Source organism: Tiliqua scincoides, chromosome 4 (assembly GCF_035046505.1).
Source record: "Tiliqua scincoides isolate rTilSci1 chromosome 4, rTilSci1.hap2, whole genome shotgun sequence".
Lineage (NCBI taxonomy): Eukaryota > Metazoa > Chordata > Lepidosauria > Squamata > Scincidae > Tiliqua > Tiliqua scincoides.
The window spans coordinates 14,352,298-14,373,758 of NC_089824.1; the positions used below are offsets into that span (position 1 = coordinate 14,352,298).

Here is a 21,461-nt window from a genome sequence, read left to right on the forward strand (position 1 = left end):
GAAGACCAATCCTGAGTCAGAGAGGCGAACCACGTGCCTGCTGGGCAAGCCACGCCCACTGACCTACCTCCCAGCGCGCGAGGCTAAACAGCTTTGCCTGAACCAAAGTGAAACCCCGCCCCTCTTGCGTCATCATTCTCTTACGTCACAAAGCCGTGCTCGCGAAGCATCTCGGGAGTTGTAGTTTCACCGACTCTTTGTGACCCGTCCCGCGCGGGTGGGATGGGGCGGAAGTGACGTGAGCAGAGGGGGCGGGGCGAGTGGTGCTCGTAACGCGGAAGCGCGCTGTGAGGGGAGGGCGAGCGAAGTCCGGAGTGGTGGCACCCCGGGTTCGGGGCTGAGGCGGTGGGCGTCGCCGGCTGACGCGCCCCCTCCCCTCGCCGGGCGCCTGCCATGAATGTGGACGTGGAGTTCCACATCCGCCACAACTACCCCTGGGTCCGCCTGCCCGCCAGCGTCAAGCAGGTACCGGCTGACTGGATTGGTTCCTCCCGGCCCCCGTAGGCAGTAGCGCCCCCCGCCTTACTGCTCCCCTCAACCGTCTCCGGGGGTCACGTGGTGTGCCCCTCCCCCTGGGCGAGGGCAGGTGCTCCTCACGCCCCGCCCCCCAGTCCTGCCACACCGACCCTGGAGCAGGACCTGCCCAGGGTGGCCCACGCCTCCCAGGCAGCGCCTTGGCCAGCGGGACGGCTTGTGGTGCCCCTGCCCCAGCAGCGACGCCTCAGACGGGCTGGCTCCAGAGTGGCCTCCCAGCCAGCAGTCGTTGGTGACAGTGTCACTCCCAGTAGGGACCGCGGGCAGTGGTGTGCGAGGACAGGCCTCGAGGAACACAGCTCTAGGTCTGCGCCTCAGCCAGTGGGATGGGCAGTGCCAGTGGTGCCGGAGGTGGTGTCTGTGGGACCTCTGCGCACCTGCCGCCCAGCAGCCAGACCAGGAACAGGATGCTGCAGACAACAGTAGGAGGTTCCAAAGCCCTCCCGGCCAGCCTGAGCCTCTTCCTGGTGTCTGGCATGTCATGTCTGGCCTCCCAGCCCAGAAGTCGCTGGTGATGATCTCATTCCCCCGTTACTTGCAGTGGCACTTCCAGTAGGTGGACCATGTGAAGTGTTGCAGCGGAGGACAAACCCTGAGAAACGCTCGTCTAAATCAGTGTCTTTCAGTGTCTCTCAACCAGTGGTACGGGCACCACCGGTGGTACTTGAGGTGATGTCTGGTAGTACCCGTAGGACCCCTGGGCACCTTGAGGTGTGGCAGCCAGCACTGCGCACTGTATTCCAAATGTGGCCACCCCACAGATTGATCTAAGGCAGTGTCAGCCAGTGGTACGGGTACCTCCAATGCTGTCTGGACCCCTGGGCACCTGCCACCCAGCAGCAAGACCAGGAACATGATTCAATAGATAGCAGTCGGAGACTCCAAAGCATGGTTTTCCACACTCAAAAAGCCCTCCCGGCCACCCTGAGCCTCTTACTGGTGTCTGTCTTGTCACATCTAGCTGGTTACTTCCTGCGGTACTTTGAATAAGTGGACCATCTGTTGTGGTATGGCAGAGGACAAGCCTATAGAAACTCTGGTCTAGGTCAGTGTCTCTCAACCAGTGTACAGGCACCACCGGTCTGTCATGTAACATCTGGCTGGTTACTTCCTGTGATACTTTGAATAAGTGGACCCCTACTTGGACCCCTTTGGACTGATGTCTGTCATGTCACATCTGGCTGTTACTTCCTGTGGTACTTTGAATAGGTGGACCCCAGCAGCGAAATCAAGAACATGATGCTACAGATAGCAGTAGCAGGCTCCAAAGTATGCTTTTCCACACTCAAAAAGCCCTCCCATCCACCTTGAGTCTCTTACTGGTGTCTGTCATGTCACATCTGGCCAGTTACTTCCTGTGGTACATCGAAGAGGTGAGCCATCTGAAGTGGTATGGCAAAGGACAAACGTTGAAAAATACTGATCTAGATCAGTGTCTCTCAACCAGTGGTACAGGTACCACCAGTGGTACTTGAGGTGGTGGCTGGTGGTACTCACATGACACTTGGACACCCCTGCCCCACTCAACAGTGAGACCAGGAATGTGGCACAACATACAGCAGTAGGTGGGTCTGTTCAACAGGCAAAGCTCCAAAGCATGTTTTTCCATGCTCGAAAAAGCCCTCCTGTCCACCCTGAGCCTCCTACAGTGTGTGTTTGTATCGCATCTGGCATCCCAACGCAGAAGCAACTGGCAAAGTTGTCATCACCAGTTACTTCTGGGGGTACTTTGAATAGGTGAACCATGTGAAATGAATGGTGGAGGACAAACCTTGAGAAACTCTGCTGATGGGACTTACTTCTGAGTAGACATGCATAGGATTGGGCTCATAGCCTCCTAGGCTCCACTAGTTCTGTCCCCCACACCTGAATGTGAACTCCCCCCTCCACCCAACTTGACTTAAGCTCTCAGCCCAGCAATCTTCAACTCTTTCCTGCCACAACCCAATATACAGTGGTGTACATTCACTTAATGATCTTTTTGCATAACAATGGAAATCAGAGATTGGGGGTACATTCTCTGATCCAGTTGTTATGCGATTAGATCAATAAGTGAACATTCAGTCCAATCTAGTGCCTTTGTTGTGCAAACAGCCACTCCCTGCCAGACACTTGCTGTCTCCACAGACTACTAGAGATAGATTGCCTCTTCTTTGCATTAAGAGCCTCTTTGTTATGCTTTGACCACCACAGTATATGCAGTCTGTCCTTAAGTGGAAGGTTAAGTGGCAAGGGAGAAGTGTCTGGATTTTGGATTTGTCTGGATTTTGAAGTAATTGCATAAACGTAATGAGGCTTCCTTTTGCTCTTTACACTGCTACCAATTTGAGTGTCTACTAGCCTCTGACATTTTTCAACAATGTCCGTACAGGTACGACCACAGAGCATAGAATAGAACTTGCAGCCTGTACCTGCACTGTACATGGGAATGAATACAAGACCTTCTAGTGTTCACACTACTGAAAGTTTTTGTTTCAAAAAAAGGTCTTGGACAAAAGTGTCTGATTTCAGATATCCAGATAAGGGGTAATCTACCTGTGTTAAAGAAGCAAGCATCTGAAGGTGCCTGACTCTGCTGGAAGGCAGGTCCTTTTAGCTAGCTATTATTTATTCTGTAGGGCAGTGGCTTCTTCTGGTCTTTCCAGACCCTACTGTCTAAGGGCCTCATCTGTGCACGCCGTCTCACTGCGAGTGCACAGTGTTGCATACATGCCATGAAGCACACCTGTGATATGTACTGCCCAGCAAATGTGGGCGCTGGCTCAGCTCAAGCCTGCACTGAGCCAGCGCCAGGTAGAGGATGGGTGACTGCTGCCTGATGCTCCGTGGGAGTGCCAGGTGGCAGAGAGGTAAGTGGGGCCATGAGGGAGGCAGGGGGAAGTGTTCCAGGGCAAGGGAAGGTGTGGCGGGGAAGGGAGGGGGCCTGGACTGGCGGAGCTCACTGGATCTGGAGCCCTGTGTCGGGCCTCCTGGTCCAACACGGGACTCCGTTGCTCTGCGCCAGCTAAATAGGTAGTGCATAGCTTCATTGCAGGGCTACTTTCCTTACAGTAAAGGGGGAAGGATACAAACGTTCCCCTGAGGAGCCACCGGCAGCTGCCTGTCGTGCTCAGAATGCCGTGGTAGCCATTGTGGCGCTACGGCAGCCCAGTGTGCCAGGCAGCTCAGGATTTGGCTGTAAGACACATTTTTTTAACTCTGTTATTTCAAAAAACTCATCTTGAGCTTCCACTACCACAGGGGATACTAATGTAGTTTACAACAGCTGTAAAAACAAATATTTGCATATTTGATCAATAGATCAAAAAGTACATTAGATGCCTTTGGCTGAACTTGTCACCTTAGAGGGAATTGCAAGATCAAAGTAGATCTTATCATTCTGTGTTAGTGATAATCTGTGGCTAGGTGGACATTTAACTGGCCTGGGTGGCCAGTTAAGAAAGCACCACATACATCAGACCTATGTCCTTCTCATTGAATTTTTGTATTTTCACCTGATGTCCCATTGCCCCATCCCACAGTACTTTACTTACAATCTGCATTGTATTGGCTGTGTCAGACAGGAACTTTTGATTCCCCAACCTGTTTCTCACATACAATCAGACAGAGAATGCTGTCAATACCAGAGTAATTTTGCAGATGCCCAGAAAAGATATTTATTCAATGTTTCTGCCATTCATAATTTTTGTCTAGGATTGGGAATAGGTCATTGGCTAAATGAATATATGTTCTTTCATAGGGTCTTGGAAATTCACAGCGAGAATATGAAAAGCAGGTTGTACTCTATAGTATCCGCAATCAGCTACGGTACCGAAATAACTTAGGTGAGTAGAAAAAATAGAAATTTGAAATGGGGAGGTGCTTTTGAAAGTTTAATACTGCTACCCCTAAGGATTGCATCAAAGGAACATGTTCGTGCTAGTTGTGTTGTTCAGTGCAGAAACACCTGAGCATGCAAGCTGAACGAATGCAAAAGAAAGTTAAAAGAAAACAAGGAAGTGCATGATCTCATAGGAACTGTAATGAACTATGCTGTACAAAGTAGCACAGCATGTTTGAACAGTTAAGGAAAAGGGGAGGTGGAAAGTTGGGTTTCTTGGAAAGAAACTTTGCAACTGTTCTGAGAAGGTGGGCCCACCATTGTGTTTGTAAGCTGCCACAACCCTGGGCAGTCAAAGTGAGAGAGAAACTTTAAATCAGTAAGACTCTGAAAAATGTTTAATGTAAAAGATCTACTGACTTGGGACTTTTTTGTGTGGAATTTATTTCTACATAACTTGTTTACATTGCTTTTCAACCTGTGGAACAAATACCAATGGTGTACTTCACAGTCTGGTAGGTGTACTTGACCATGTTGTTCTGCATCTGTGCGAAGCACCACTGCTGTCAAAGGAACTGCACAGCTCTGCCTGTCCTTACCCCACTGAATATGGAGATGTCTGGGATTGCTATGCATTTCTGGTAAGGTGGCTACCCAGAACCTACCCTTCAAAAGATGCATCGTGGGGGAAGGAGAGCACAGAGCTGAGGAGAGACCAAGAGGCAGTAGCAACAGAAGAAGCCTGTCCCTTGCTTCAAGATCAGCTAAGTAGTGAGCTGTCCATCTCCACATACAGCAGCCTGTACTGGAGGGAGTAGTAGCAAAAAGTAGTCCTTGCAAAACAGAGGTTGAAAAGCCCTGGTTTAGTCTTGGCTTACATATGTGTCTCTAGATGACCCCCTTGTTGCTCTGCAATCCATCTCGTACCATTGTGCTTTATCTTTTCTTCTTGTGTTGACATGCAGAGCAGATTGATCTCTGTGTTTGCATTGGATCCTCACCAACCTTTGGCCTCACCAACCCATAACACATTTATGGAGATTGTGACTTGGATGTATTAACAGCCCTCTTTTTTTCTCTTATAGTTAAACATGTTAAAAAAGATGAACGCAAATACTATGAGGAACTGTTAAAATATAGTAGAGATCATCTCATGTTATATCCATACCACTTATCTGACATTGTGGTGAAAGGCTTGAGGATAACACCCTTTTCATATTATACAGGAATAATGGAGGTGAGTTTAGAGATATGCTTTGATAAGGTGTATTGTGTTCTCCTAGCACTTCTTGCCTCTGCAGCATAACAATGCCTGCCAACTGGAGTCACATGTCTGTTATTGTTAGCTTTTTGCCAGGCTCTGGCAAAAAGCTCTGTATTCATAGAACCTGCTGGCACTGGCAGTTTGGACTTTCATCCACATTCTTTGGATGAAGGAGCTTGCAAACTTGTATTATTCAGTGGAAGTGAGAAAAAGCACTTAAGTGATTCATCATATGGGAGGCACAGATATGTGTAGTGTGGTTCTGATAAATTGATGATTGCCAGTAATCAGACCCTGATCAGTACCTAGTCAAATCAGAATATTGCTGCTGCTTTCCATGATAGAGAATAAGCCATTTATGCCTCCCATCATGTGTATTTGTTCAACTGCAGTGGAGCACACAATGGTTTTTGTGTTAATATTGCTGCACAGCATTCTCCATGGGACAAGTTGAACTGTTACTGCTTCTCACATTTGTTACCACATTTGTATCCCACTCTTCCTCCAAGGAGCTCAGGGTGGTGGTTTCATCCTGGTCTGCCATCCCTTAGATGCATTCTCATTATAGCTTATTATTACACTGCAAGATACCTAGAACTAGGGTTAATCTATATATTGTATGAAATATTTTGTTAGTATACATTGAAAGAGAATAATCTCCAGTCCTGCCTCTTCAATATCTTTTTTTTAACCACATCACAATCTAAGTTCTGAATATTGTATTTGCTGTTGGCATTTATAAGCATTATGGGCTATTAAAGCAGTTTGCAGTTAAAACATAAAACAGTAGTATATTTGGGGCAGTCTTCAAGCCGTTTAATCTGGAGAAGTCTAAGAGCTGAAGTGGTGTGGTGGATTATAGCGTCAGAGACTCTGGTTCAAATTCAGCCATAAAACTCACGGAGTGCCCTTGAAAAAGCCACTCCTGCTTTTCTCTTGTCACCTAACTTATCTTGAAGACAGTTGTGAGAATATAATGGAGTATGGAAACTCACGGAGTTTATTTATACGACAAACATTTCAAAACCAAGAGATGTAAACAATGATAACCTAGGTGTTAGATTTAAACTAGGTTCCACATTTTAACTGATGTAAGGCAATGGCACAGTCCTGAAATTAGGACCTAAAGTGATTCAAACAGGCAATGAACTTGTTTTCTCTTCCTTTATAAAGGATATCATGAACAGTGAGAAAAGCTATGATTCCTTGCCCAATTTCACTGCTGCAGACTGTAAGTATCATTTTCAGTGAGCTAAGTAAATGTCCATTCCAACCCATTTGAAAAACAACTGGTGATTTTAGAAGCACAGCTGCATGCTCCTTTTTGAAGTTATGCCAATGCTTTTGACACTATTATAAGATGCCTGATTTTTTTTGTAATTTAAGAGTGCAAGAAACACTGATAGCAAAATAACACCTATATAGTTGAAGAAATAAAACACTATTCTTCAAGGCCACCTCATGTATACTTGTTTATCGTCTTGATTCTAAACCTTATTATTATTATTATTATTATTATTATTTATATAGTATACCGCTTTTCAACTAAAAGTTCACAAAGCGGTTTACAGAGAAAAATCAAATAACTAAATGGCTCCCTGTCCCAAAAGGGCTCACAATCTAAAAAGATGCAAATGAATACCAGCAGGCAGCCACTAGAACTAATTTGTAAAAATCCCTGCGTGGATTTAATAAGCTTGCCTATGTAAACCGCCTTGAATAAAGTCTTGAATAAAGACCAAGAAAGGCGGTATATAAATACTATATATTATTATTAACAGACACTGCTGGGGTGCGGTGGGCCAGTTACTCTCCCCCTGCTAAAAAAAGGAGCACCCACTTGAAAAAGTGCCTCTTACCCAATTAGCAGGGCAATAATAATAACTCATGGATTATTTGTGTCATTCATCTGTCATACAAAGGGATTTTACATACTTCTGCAGACTGAACTGACAGGGTAGCAACTGCTGGAGCAAATGTAGCTATATGAGTTTTTTCTTCTCATGAAGAAAGAACTTAGTTTTCTGAATTGCTGAACAATGATTGCTGGGGAGGAGATGGTAAAAATTCACTTCTGATGATCTTGTTATAAGGGGAGTCTTTATCTCGCCCATCCTCTCCCCTTGCATCAAATGTAGATTTTGAATTTGGAGCCCACATTTGTAGAACAATCTTCTGGATAATGGGTTATCTTGGCTATGAATCATAATAATTGTATGCATTGCCTGAAGTCACAAGGCAGTAAGAGTTGTCTTCTAACAGTGCAATCCTGTGCATGTCTACTCAGAGGTAATTCTCATTGTGTGCAGTGGGGCTTGCCCCCAGGAAAGTGTGTATATGATTGCAGCCACAGTCTCTAAGGTTGCTATCCTGTACAAAATTGTATGAGAATATATCCCATTGAACACACTGAGAGTTGCTTCTGAGCAAGCATGGACAGGATTTTGCTGTAAGTTGATCACATGCAGTTTCCATTTAGCTTGAATGCTTTTGTTTGTATTCAAGGCATCTTTGGAAGTAGAGGCAAAGTTTTCAAGTAGTTAAACTATGCATTGAAAAATATGTGATGAGGGGCTAGCTCTGTACAGTGTGCATAGGGAAATTGAGAGTGTTTGCAGTTGAATGTGTCTGCTTGGAAAACAGAAGTAGAATTAATCTGCTGATATATGGTGTTGCCACTGGCCTTGCTAAAATGCTCCTGCTTGGTATATTAAGACATGGAAATTATGTAAGGAAATAGTATCCCTGTGTCAGGATAGTTTGTCAGCAAAAATAATTCTCTTTTCAAGGGACTTGATTTTTTTTTTTCCAGGCCTGAGACTTCTTGGCATAGGAAGAAACCAATATATTGATCTAATGAACCAGTGTAGATCATCAAAAGTATGTGTTCATTTTTTTCATTTCTCTTCTATCCCTTTTGCATCAGGTCTATTACTGACAGTCAAGGAGTGCATAACTCTATTTCTAAACAAGAACATAGTTAAATAAATTAATTTAAACCTCAAAGATTAACCTTTCTGAAATCCAACTTGCCCTTCCAAAATTTGGGCCTGATTAGTTGGAACCTTTAGGAACAATACAGTAAAAGAGCAGCAGTTAAAGTAACAGCATTAAAAGACCTGGGAAAATTTAACAAAGATATTTGGTGCTGAAAAGATTTAAAGCTATGTAGGAGGTGAGCATGCCTGGGGAAAGTGTTCTACTGGCCAGGTGATACCACTACAAAGGCTCTTTCTTCACAAGAATAAAAGAGTCCTGTGGGATCAGGCCAAAAGTCCATCTAGTCCAGCTTCCTAGATCGCAAAGTGGCCCACCAGATGTCTCTGGAAGCACTCAAGACAACAAGATACCTACATTCTGTTGCCACTTCCTTGGATCTGGCATTAAGAGATAGGCTACCTCAGTAAACCAGAGGTTGCATGCAATCATCATGGCTTGCAACCTCTGATTGACTTTTCCTCTATAATTGTTCAATCCCATTTTAAAGGCATTTAGGCCAGGTGCCATCACAACATGCAAGGAGTTCCATTGATTAATTGTGCACTGGAAACTACACAAATTGACTGTTGTCCTAGTACAGCACACCTTTGCGATCTTAAGAGTTTGAGTAGACTGTGTTCAGAAAATGTGAGCATTTGTTAGTTGCGATTGAATTGTAAGGTAACAAAGAGATCACTTCCTTGTTGACTTTGACATGTATGATCTCAAATGGATTGTACCACTTCAGAAATTTTTCAGAAGGAAAACTGCTCGTGATCTGCTCCCCATGAAACCAGTGGAGATTGCCGTCGAGGCTTGGTGGGTGGTACAAGCTGGCTATATCACAGAGGATGACATAAAGGTAACTGTACAGTAATTGTCTGGGTTTAACTGAGCCTGAACTTTGTTTTGTGGACACAATAGCTAGTGCCTCCTCAAATAAATAATAATTCTAGATTTCTGAGCTGGACAATGGAATGGAAATACTTTAAACCATAGCACACACTCAGCCTTGTGGCTGATTTGTTTAAACCAGGGGTCTCCAAACCCCGGCCCGGGGGCCAGGTGCGGCCCACAGCAAGCCTCTTTCCGGACAACGAACAACCTCTTGTCCCCTCAAAGCCTCTGGCCCACTCAACTGAACATGACCAGAACTGTGCTCTGATTGTGTCTGGAGGGTGTTCTGAGGGCCAGAGAGGTTGAATGAATGAGCACATTCATTCATTTATTCACTCATCTAAGTTCCATCTCTAATTTATTAATTTAAATTTTATATTTAAATTGTTTTTCTGGCCCTCCTCACCACACCAGATATTTGATGCGGCCCTCTGGCCAAAAAGTTTGGAGACCCCTGGTTTAAACAATTTCTGTCCAGTGTTGCATATACACAAAAGATGAAGCTGGACAGGGTGGGGGAAGGGGGGACAGGGTGGGGGAAGGGGGGAGAGTGATCTTTTTACAAAAATAGAAGAGAGAGAAGGAGGCAGCCTGCAGAAGGCTGTACCTTTGTTTCTCAAGTCATTGAAAGGGTTATGTCCATCTCCCTTTCCTTCTTGTTTCTGCCCCCTCCTCCCTTATTGAATCCAAACTTTATATTCTCTGTTGTAAAGCTGAGGCTTGCTAACCCCTCTCCCCATAATCATTCACCACTGATGAAGTGGTGGGGGGAGAGGAAGTATTAACTTTTATAAAAGGAAAAGTTTGTGTGTGTGTGTGTGTGTGTGTGTGTGAGAGAGAGAGAGAGAGAGAGAGAGAGAGATCACTTAAAACAGTTAAGGCTACAATCATACCCTCACTTTCATGGGAGTAAGCCCCATGGACTATTAAGGGACTTGCTTCTGAGTGGGCATGCCTAGGATTGGGCTCCCAGTCTATTCCTTCTTCTGGTTTTCCTCTCCACCTCCCCCCCCCTTACTGTATACAGTCACACTTCAATCTCTCCCTTGCAAAGCTTTTTGCAAACCTCCTTGCTAACCTCATTTCCCCTATCCTCACCAATGAAGTTGGACTGGAGGAGAAAAGTTCCTGCATTTGTGTATGTGGGAGGGGGGAGCATCTGTGAGAGAGAGAGAGAGAGAGAGAGAAGCAATCTCTCTGTGTGTGGAAGAGTCCTGGAGACCTTGCAAAGATGAAAAACACAGGAAAAGCAGAGAGTAGAATTTAAAGTAGAATTATTCTGCAGCAACAGGTATTTTAGCCAGAGATCTTAGCTGCATGCTGGCAGGAGCTAGGAAGAACTTGCAACAGCTGCTTATGTAGTAAGCTTTTAGGAGAGCATGCTTGCTTCTGCAGTATCCACAGGCAATCAGGCATTTATGCAACAAAGTTTAGCTGTCTCTGAGATCCCATTGCAATGTTCTGTGTCCATGTAGGAGCCACTGAAACCCTCCTGGGGGAGAAGTAAAGGATTAATTGCCATCCCTGAGCCCCCACTTGGGGTTGTGTGTGAATAATCTTATTGGCTTACTCTATTGTACTTCGCACTTTGGCTTTTTACTAGTTGTGTTCTTGCAACCTTGCTAGTTGTCTTTTGTTTATTATAATATGAATATTTTAAATTAAATTCTTGTATATGTGTTCCTAGAGGCTTTTGATGTTACATTAACCACCGGGGAGGGGGGGAATAATCTTATGCTTGAGAAATTATCTCTGAGTATTTTCTTGATCCTTACTAGTAATACATTAAATTTTGAAAGGGTCAGGAGAGAGAATAATTCCTTTAGGTGGAATAGGTGCTTTGATGGCTGCTAATTCTTGCCTTATTTCCAGTGGTCTTCCTTCAAATCACCCTCTTTCAATAGTCAAAAGTGGAGATAACTGGACTAAATTGTGAGGTCAGAGCATGCTGAATTTCAAAGCAAGAGATTGATAGTGTATTAATGCTTCTTAATAATTATTTGAATTAATTGTAGAATATATTATTTAATTTTTATTTCATTGTATGGGACATGCCAAAAATTTATGGGCCCTGAGTGCCAAATGACCTTTGCATGCCACTGAGTCAGACACCCCCCTAAGTTTTACCCCCAACTTATCCGAGGGTCATAGAAAATTCCATTATTTGTGGCTCAAAACATGCCCTCTGCTTATCTGTGAAGTCGACTTATACCTGAGTATCTGCGGTATGTCTAAAAGTCTTTGATAGACCTGTCCTCTATGTATTGGTCTAGCCCCCTTTGTAAATCTACATGATGAACCACATCCACACCATGTAGGAGAGAATTTCCTAGATTATTTGTGTTGTGAAGAATTGTTTCCTTTTTGTTTGCCTTCGACTTATTGTCAGTCCGTTCCGCTGAGTAATTCAAATGCTGATGCTGGGAGAAAGGATGAGAAAATTCTTTTCTAGTGAAAGTTTTATTTTACTATTTATATCCTGGTACATTAGCCTAACAATAGGATCGGAAAATGAGATTGAAATGTACTTTTGCATGTCCAAGCTTCAGTCTGAATATTACCTGATTTTTTCAAAAAGGGTGTGATAATACAAATGTGTGATTTAATATATGCTTTTTTCTTTAGATTTGCACTACCTCTGAAAAATCTACTATCGATAAGATCATTGATTCAGGTCCTCAACTCGCTGGATGTCTGGACTACAATGTAGTTCACAGTGAGTTGCATAATGTTTGATTTTTTTTTTTTAAATAACAAAAGAGTAATTTCTGCCTGTTGTTGTTGGGGCTAAGCAACCAAGTTAAGATGACTCGAAGCTTTTATTTAATAGGGCTTCGGTTTTCACACTCTCAGGGAGTTTGAAGACTCAGTAAGTCCTTGCAGGGGAGGAGAGGGAGACAGCGGGGGCAGGGGAAGATTGCGTCGCTAAGGGGAGCTGCAGGGACTGGGATGTATTCACCAGTCCCTGCAGCAGCCTTTATGCAGGTCTCCCCCCTTCCAAAAGTGAAAGCAAGCGATAGTGCCCCACTTCTGGTTTTGTGGAGGTGGAGTGCGATCGCTCCACTTTCACTTTTAGAAGGCTGGGGAGCCCTGCAGATGCTCACGCAGGGCTCCCTGCACCCCAGTGCATCCCAGTCCCTGCAGCCCCTCTTAGCGACACGATCCTGGGGATCACGTTGCTGCCTTCCCCTATCCCACCCCTTAAGGGGGCAGAGGCCAGGGCTCTCAGAATGGGGGGTCGAGATGCCCCAGTTTGAATAGCTCTGTGATAGGGGAGACATCCAGAGAACTATTTTGATATCTTGCAAAGAAGCTCAGAACTGAAGTTTTTGCTTTTGTTGGAAAATCACGTGCATACGCACCATATCACAAACTGTTTTTGACATTTCCCTCTGTTTCAGAAGCCATTTGCCATGTGATGGAGGGAATGTTAAAAGCATTCAGGAGGGGTCATGGAACTAGCCTCATGGTTCTTTGAATCTGGAAAGTGTGATTTGCCTTCAAACCAACAATATTTTGATGTAATTGTGATGTCTGTCCTGCACATAGAAATAAGAGACATCCCATTCCTAAATGTTTCACCATCTCTAATATGTGAATGCAACTATAGGTCATAAGTTGCATATATTTACTAAAGATACTTTATCTATTTCAGATACTAAATGTTTACCCCCCATAGAAGAACACAGGAGGCTGAGAGTTCAATCCTTACTTTGATACTTGAACTTCCATTTGGGAAGGATGCATTTCTAAGCAGTCTTGGGACTACTAACTTTTATTATGCAGAATTTCAGCTATGAACACTTTTGATCTTTTATCTGAAAATGGGAGCATCCATGAGGTCCAACAGAAGAATTGTGATGCTGTTTAATACAACATATTTTTGGATAAAACATGGGTGCCAGTTTTAGAGACATGTGTTAAGCTATTTCTGCCCAGTGTTGCATGTACACAACAGGCATCAAATGTGTACACCTGTGGGCTTGGAAGAAATAAGTTAAATTTTGCTATGATCTGGTGGGTTTATTCACCTACTTTGCAACTGCATTGTTTGTATGGAATCAACAATTTTAAAAAATATTCAAAACTAAATAGACAACTATGATCCAAAGATCCCTTTGGGGTGAGCATAAATACTTTTGTGCACAAACTGCAGGTTATCGTTCTTTATCAATTGCAACTCCTGTTATACTTCATTGATGGTTCTCCTGAGCTTGTGGCTTGTGGTAGGAAGTACAGAAGACTATGCAATCTCATATTATGGCCCTTGCAATTAAAATTAGTTTGTTGCCCAAGTACTTTATCAGTTCATGTACATGGCGGTTCCTCATTCTTCTGGAAAATCTTGTTGCTCAAATACCTGGTGATTTGGAATAAACTTTCCATTTAGACTATTATCTCTTTGCCTGTGGACATTCTTCATGTAACGCATCCTGTTGTGTTCCACTTGGTTTGCTATCGCTCGTGTAGGTAGCTCTTTTACTTTTGTGCTCAACATAATAGTGTCATAATAGTGATGATGATGGCCTTTTAAAAATTTATATCCTTTTCTGCAGGCTTGTATAATAAGGGGTTTATTTACCTGGATGTTCCAATATCAGATGACAGTTGTATAGCAGGTGAGTTCAGCCAGAGAAATCTTTTTATGAAACAGTCTGTTGACAGTGCAGGCACACTTTACAAAGTACAGCAAGTCCTCACTTAAAGTTGTTGATAGGCTCTTGGAAACAGCCACTTTAAGCAAAATGATCTATAATTTATTTTACCATAGGCTAATTGGTATACTTAACCAAGAGCTAAGTTCCTGCAGCATATTTCTGATCACAAAAAAAGCCATCAAACTTATAAAGACCCAAAACACTTATAATATTGAACATTGAAATAAATGTGAGCTTTCTGGACCAGAGAAAATCTGCACAGAGCCATGAAAATTCCTCACAGACAATGGTCGGGAAATTGCTTTTTTTCTCTAATGACTTTATAACAATATAGTTTTGAATGAAACACCTTTAAGTGAGGACTTACTGTACCTCACTACAAGAATGTAAGTATTTGTAGAACTTTAAGACCTTTCCAGGAAAGGGTTCATTGCCTACACCAGGTTGTCTATAGCCCTGGGGTAAAGACTGCACAGGATCTTCAGTGGCACCTCCTTATCCACCCCGGCAGTACAATGGATGTGACCATCTTCACCACTATTCAGTGGTTTAGGAGAAAACCCAGCCATATCGGCTGTCAGCCAGTGTCTCAAATAACCAGCCTCTTAATTCCACAAAAAGAATTGAGACTAAGGATGTGTGATGTATCGACTTAAATAAGGCAGCATGATAGGAGAGGAGTAGGGGCAAGGTAAAAGGCCTTAAATTTGTTTTAATTTTCTTTTGTTAGCTGTCTTGATACACATTGTCAGTAGAAATGTCATACCTAAATATACTCATTCAGACTTGCATGCTTTGTAAATCATCTCCATAGATATAACATTCTAGAATTTTCCTTTTAGAGAAGTACTAGCTGAAAGATGAGAGATCATCGTGCCATGAGAAACACTTTCTTATACCTTGGATTCCTTGAGAAACAGAAGGGGGAAAAGGAGAGGGATAAGTGTTAATAGTTCACTGAATAAGAATTGTTTCCTTTGTTTAAATAAAAAAAATGTTCTCTTAAATGTAACTCTTCTTTTCAGTGCCCCCGCTTGAAGGTTTTGTTATGAACAGAGTACAGGGTGATTATTTTGAAACCTTGCTGTACAAGATATTTGTTTCAATAGACGAGCATACAAATGTGGCAGAGGTAAGTGATTCTTTCACATGTTCCTCCATGTTGTGAAAACTCATAGATGAGCCCTATACAGATGTTCAAACTTGTCCCTCACACAGTGAGGGAATCAGGATTATCCCAGATGGCACAAATCAGGCAAAGTTAACTCTGTCTAAAAGGTAGCTCTGGTCTGCAAATTGCAAGCAGAACTGGACCAGAGAGGGCAGGCGTAATCCTTCTCCTCAACTGCACAGTGTATAACTGCATAGTGCTGTGCATTTTTTTTCATGATGCAGTGCTTCCATATACGATTTTGCTAATGCTAAATGTAAAGAAATGATGTTTGGGCAGTCTTATAAATGATTCGTTGACAACTTTCTCTTTGCAACAGGATGCAGGTATCTTGTTGTGTTGTTGTCTTGTGTACTCCCTGAGACATCTGGTGGGCCACTGTGAGATACAGGAAGTTGGGCTAAATGGACCTTTGGTCTGATCCAAGGGTGCTCTTCTTATGTTCTCTTGCCCTCCCCCCCATTATCTGTTTTATTGTAACATGTTGCAGCATGTTCCTCATTTGGTAAAGAGCAGTGCATAGGTGACGTTTAGTGAATATTCACTGAGGAAAAGAAGCTACAGCAGTGTAGTGGTTATGTGAATGATGAAACCATCTGTAACTCTAAACAGGAAGCAGTTGACTTCATCCAACTAATGTTTCATCATGCATTTGGGCTTTTGACAGCCTGTTCTGTGGCGCTATAAGCTTAAATGCTTATAGCAACCTTTTTAAACAGCTTCGCCCCAGTAAGCGTTTTAACATTGTTAATAGGTGCACAGGGCTTCTAATTTTTATACTGCCCCCGTATCTGCGATTTCTGTATCCACAAGGGTTCCGTGGAACAGATCCCTTGCAGATACAGGGGCATGCCTGTATTCTGCAGGCTGTCCAGAAGGAGAAGGGTCAGAGAGAGAGAGAGACATCCACATGCGCACGCACTTAAATTTTTGAGGTTGCTAAGTTCACTCCTAAACATTTGACTTTCTGTTGTTTTGGGGAATTCATTTTCAGTAGGGCTGGGAAGCCAGCCAGTTGTCAAGCCCAGCATTTCCATTAATTACCTGTTACTTGACTGTGGTCAAATGCTGTGGAATATTTTATGAAGGTAGTCAGTTAACGAAAGGGTTCCCTCCCCATTGAATGACCACGCCTTTAGAGATAGTGTGGCATTTAGCGTAGAGGTAGTAATATCTTTTTTTCTTTTGCATATTTTCAGCTAGCAAATGTCCTGGAGATAGACTTATCACTGGTAAAGGTAAGCCTTTGCTCATTGCTCAAGGGGGAGGAAGAAGATATAAATAAAATGCAGAGCACTCATCTGGTGATGCCATCTTGTCTTCAGAATGCTGTTTCCATGTACTGCCGGTTGGGGTTTGCCCATAAAAAGGGCCAAGTAATAAATCTGGATAATCTTCATTCATCATGGCGGAATGTACCATCTATAAACAGGCTCAAGTAAGTATGTGGCTGCATTCCTCAATCTACTGAAAGAAAAGATGGGCAATTTCTGCAGGCTGATTTGCCTGGGCCATTTTATGTTTAGCAGAATTTTTCCCCGTTTTGTATGGAGTGCTTCCCTGATTTGCTATTGTGCATGGATTCAGGTATCTTACCTTCCTCCAAAAGTTCATGACTGTAAATCAGTGAAGATTGGAAGGGAAATATTGCACATTTCTTTCTGAGCTTGGCAAGCAAAATCTTGCCCAATCAAAAGATTTTATGCTAGTTCTGAAATGCATTAAGCATCAGGAAAGAGAAACATCTAATAGAGTATTTGGTTCTCGGTTCAGTGCAAGACTCTCATGTTGAGGCACAAATTGTCATTGTAGTGGCTATGAAAGTGATGCAAGAATCTTGCAGATCTGCTTCCAGTAAAACACAGATTTGCATCCTGAATGGATGGATACATTAGGACTGTGAACCATTTTTTTGGTCCTTTGCTAAACTCTAAATAGATTTAAATTTTACTCCATTTGCATTTTAGCAAATCCTTAAAATAGGTGTCTTTCTAAGACAATTTTGTTTGTTTAACTGAGGTGTAATCTTGTGCATGCTTAACAGGGAGTAATAATAATAATAATAATAATAATAATAATAATAATAATAATAATAATAATAATAATAATAATAATAATAATAAAACTTTATTTTTATCCCATCCTTCTCCCTAGCGGGACCCAGGGCGGACCCAGGGAGTAATTGCTATTAGGATGTACATCTGAGTAAATCTGCTTAAGACTGAGCTGGAAGCCACTGCTTGTTATTAGATAGAAAGGCCATATTGAATATTTTCATTTTTGGTTGCAGTAATGCAGTAGAATCAAAATAGCTTCAAAAATAAACATGATTTTAATTTGCAGTTAAACTAGTTAAAATTGAATCCCCTCATTTTAATCAATGGAAGCTTTTGATGATTAGCCTATTAAAGTTGGTGAGTGAAAGTAGGCATGGGGGTAAAATATCTCAGAGCTATGACTCAGGCCAGTCTGTCATTACTTCCGTGATCAGAAGCTATTCTGTGACTGAGGGAGCTTCTGCCCGTGTTACAGCATCAGTGATTCAGACCCTTATTTTCATTGTTAGAACTACTCTGGATCCCCAAAAGATGCTGTTGTCATGGGAAAGTGCAGAAAGCAGGAGTCCTATACAGGAGGCTGGGTCATCTGCTACAGACACTGACACAAACAGTCAAGATGATCAAGGTGAGCACTAGAGCACCAGTTACTGGCTTTATAAGCTGACATAAATCACAACACAGTAAAGTGTTTTGCTCATTTGAGATTAGTCTGCGCTTCCACTGCTGTGGGTTAGAGCTAGGCTGCACAGTTTGCTATGGCTGTTGTGAACCCTGAAGTCTTCCCTCCTGCTGTCTTTCCCACTGGGAGTGGAGTCTAGGAATAGGAAGAAAGAATCCCTGCTGAAACTCAAAGGAGAGCTACAGGCTGGACTGGAAAAATAACCAATTAAGTAATTGACTTTTGGGGGATCTTTACTGTTGAAGATTATTGTACAGTGTCACAATAGCAAACAGTACATTTGTGTTTATGCTTTGTTATTAAGTGTATATATTTTTCAAGTCCATTTCTGGATTAAATTTGAATGCTTCTTTGCAGACTGGAAATGTCCAAAACAATCCAGATGTTCCTGGTGAAAAGATCTGATGCAGCTCAACAAATCTGTACCAGCAAAACAGTGCTCACAAGCTTGTAGTGAAATGTCAATCCCTTTGCTGTTTGGTTTAGCCAAAGTTGGTCAAGGTTCTCAGTATCAAAATGGTTCCTGTCCTACATAGGCAGTCAGCTGTCTAGCTGCAGGCTTGCAAAACTTCCTCAGCCCCTGTGATGTCAAAATGGGACTGATTTACCTATGGCCAGGCAGGTGACTGCTTCTGATTTCACTTGCAAGTGTAGTGCAAGCTTGCTATGATGTGTGAGACAGACCAAGGCGCAGAGGTTCAGGCAGAGGATGAGGCAATGCCCACAGTTGTCCAGCAGTTGGACTTCGGCTTCATGTTAAAATTGTATGATTTTTGACACTAATTGCAGTGTGTGTTTGTGCTTGCTTTCTTAGCTGATACAGCCAGCGTGAGCAGTTTGAGCTTGTCTACTGGGCACACCAAGCGCATTGCCTTTCTGTTTGATTCAACTCTCACTGCCTTTTTAATGATGGGAAATCTCTCGCCGGTATGTTGTGTAGCTCAGTTTTCAAAGTGTTAAACCTCTTTGAAATGTTTAAAAATTCAGTTTAAATATTAAACTCCTCTGTTGTGTTCTTTAAAAATTTCACCTTGTCAATCATGTGTTTTTCTTTAAGCAAAAACAACTGACTAGAATATTTGCAGGTATTCTTATTCTTCTCTGTGAAATGTCTTAAAATTATTGCCACAGAGGTGTAAGAATGAGAGGTCTCAAGAACATGTATTTTGTTGTTGCAGAATTTGAAAAGCCATGCAGTCACCATGTTTGAAGTTGGAAAATTGTCAGATGAGTCCCTGGACAGTTTCCTTGTAGAACTTGAAAAAGTAAGCATAAATTTAGGTTGGTTGTTGTGGTAAATAGCCAGGGATAGCCAACTTCTGCTTTCTTAACAGTGTTTTTTATTCCAAACAGCTCAGTTACAGACTATAATAATGTTGGTTCTATCTTCCCAACTTGTGGAGCAGAGGTGCTCACTACAGATGGGGCCTTGCATAACAAAACCCAATATGTGATGTAATAGTTACCTACCAAATGTCTTACATGTAAATGTCTTACAATTTGAAAACCCTTTCTTTTCCGTATAACGGACACTGCAAGTATGGCAGAGTCCCCAGAGCCCAAACACAACTGCTGCAGGGATCACATGCCTCCAGTTGACTATCCCCTTTATAGATAATACTTTTATCTGCACTTGCCCCTTAGTTGATATGATTCAGGATGGCTTTTATTGTTAAAGAATGCTTATGATCTATCTGACCATTCAAATTGTAGAGAAAGTAAACTAGAAGCTTCAGTCATTAATCCTGAATGATCAAATTGTCAGATCACATTTATGCCTTCCTCTGGTTGAGTGCTGTATGCAGTACAGCTTTAAACTGCGTGATATAGGTGTACGACTACACACAAATACAGTACATATGGAAAGCTAACTTTAGAGTTGGGACAAGAGCCTTCAATTTAACTTCTGCTATTTAAGCCATTTCTGCCCAACGGTGCATATACACAACAGGAATCATATGTGTATATCTGTGGGCTGGGCAGAAATGGGTTAAAATGATCTTTAAAATGCATCACTCTTCAAATTATTTTAAAAAAATTATCTATAAAGATGTGATAACACACAAGTACCAGAAATGTGATAGCCTGCATTAATCTGACACAAATGCCTTTTCTTTAGAGTATCAAAGCAACTGCGTGTTTATAATTACTGTCTTGGAATTGCTTTTGTAACAATTTAATTCAATTTTCTGTGTCAGTAATATCTGCATAAACAGCTCATTCACATTCATGTTCTGTTATTTAGGTTCAAAGCACTGGAGAGGGTGAAGCTCAAAGATACTTTGATCATGCACTTACTCTGCGAAATACTATCCTCTTTCTGAGACACAATAAGGACCTAGTGGCTCAAGTTACACAGCCTGAACAACCTAATAATGGTACGGTGAAAACATCTCTATTTTAGAAGAAAGCAATTGACTTTTTAAATGTCTTTTTGTACTTTCTACTTTAATGGGATGCCTTCACCAGCTTTGGAAAAGCACTGTAAACGTGTACTTATAAGTATAACCTTTTGGAACAGAAATCCCATTGTCTGTTGTTTGCTGTTCTAGGCTTCTAATGATCAGTCTTGATGTGATATTAGCATTGCAGCAGACTATGGAGTCAGAAATATATTATGTCAAAGGCCAGGAAGAACCAGGCCACAAAGAAGCTATCTCATTAAACAAGATCAGTCTTGACTGATATACAAACTTTAGTAAGACCGATTGTTTGCAGGTAAATATTAGAAAATGAGTAGAATAATTCTTTTTGTAGCAATACTCTAGGACAGTGAACACCAAACCCCGGCCCATGGGCTGGATCCGGTGAAAACCCCTCTCCCATGGGAATGGAGCTCCCATGGGGGAGCCTGCTATAAGAACATAAGAACAGCTGCACTGGATCAGGCCGTAGGCCCATCTAGTCCAGCTTTCTGTATCTCACAGCAGCCCACCAAATGCCCCAGGGAGCACGCCAGATAACAAGAGACCTCATTCTGGTGCCCTCCCTTGCATCTGGCATTCTGACATAACCCATTTCTAAAATCAGGAGGTTGCACATACATATCATGGCTTGTAACCCTTAATGGACTTCTCCTCCAGAAACTTGTCCAATCCCCTTTTAAAGGCGTCCAGGCCAGACGCCATCACCACATCCTGTGGCAAGGAGTTCCACAGACCAGCCACACGCTGAGTAAAGAAATATTTTCTTTTGTCTGTTCTAACTATCCAAACACTCAATTTTAGTGGATGTCCCCTGGTTCTATCTTGATCTCTGATCTCCCCCAACCTTCCACTTGTCAGCCGCTTCCTTATTCTGTCGCCCCAGCAGGCTTTGTGCTTGGATTTCCGGGCAGACACAACTGGCCTGTGCAACATTTGGGGCTGATAGGAGATGAAGATAGCAGGCTCCCCTGAG

At 42.6% G+C, this 21,461-nt stretch overlaps 1 protein-coding gene across 1 annotated transcript in view; it reads left to right on the forward strand.

Annotated features, from left to right (window-relative positions):
• Positions 1–285: 285 nt before the first annotated feature.
• Positions 286–21,461, forward strand: part of FAM91A1 (family with sequence similarity 91 member A1) — a 40,238-nt gene continuing 19,062 nt past the window's right edge. Inside the window, exons 1-15 of the mRNA XM_066623479.1 lie at positions 286–465; positions 4,274–4,358; positions 5,440–5,591; positions 6,792–6,849; positions 8,431–8,498; positions 9,346–9,459; positions 12,120–12,210; positions 14,051–14,113; positions 15,178–15,284; positions 16,523–16,561; positions 16,649–16,761; positions 17,890–18,008; positions 18,877–18,989; positions 19,241–19,327; positions 20,308–20,440. Coding sequence (XP_066479576.1) covers positions 394–465; positions 4,274–4,358; positions 5,440–5,591; positions 6,792–6,849; positions 8,431–8,498; positions 9,346–9,459; positions 12,120–12,210; positions 14,051–14,113; positions 15,178–15,284; positions 16,523–16,561; positions 16,649–16,761; positions 17,890–18,008; positions 18,877–18,989; positions 19,241–19,327; positions 20,308–20,440 — 1,414 coding nt within the window. The 5' untranslated portion in view covers positions 286–393. The remainder of the gene's footprint in view (positions 466–4,273; positions 4,359–5,439; positions 5,592–6,791; positions 6,850–8,430; positions 8,499–9,345; positions 9,460–12,119; positions 12,211–14,050; positions 14,114–15,177; positions 15,285–16,522; positions 16,562–16,648; positions 16,762–17,889; positions 18,009–18,876; positions 18,990–19,240; positions 19,328–20,307; positions 20,441–21,461) is intronic.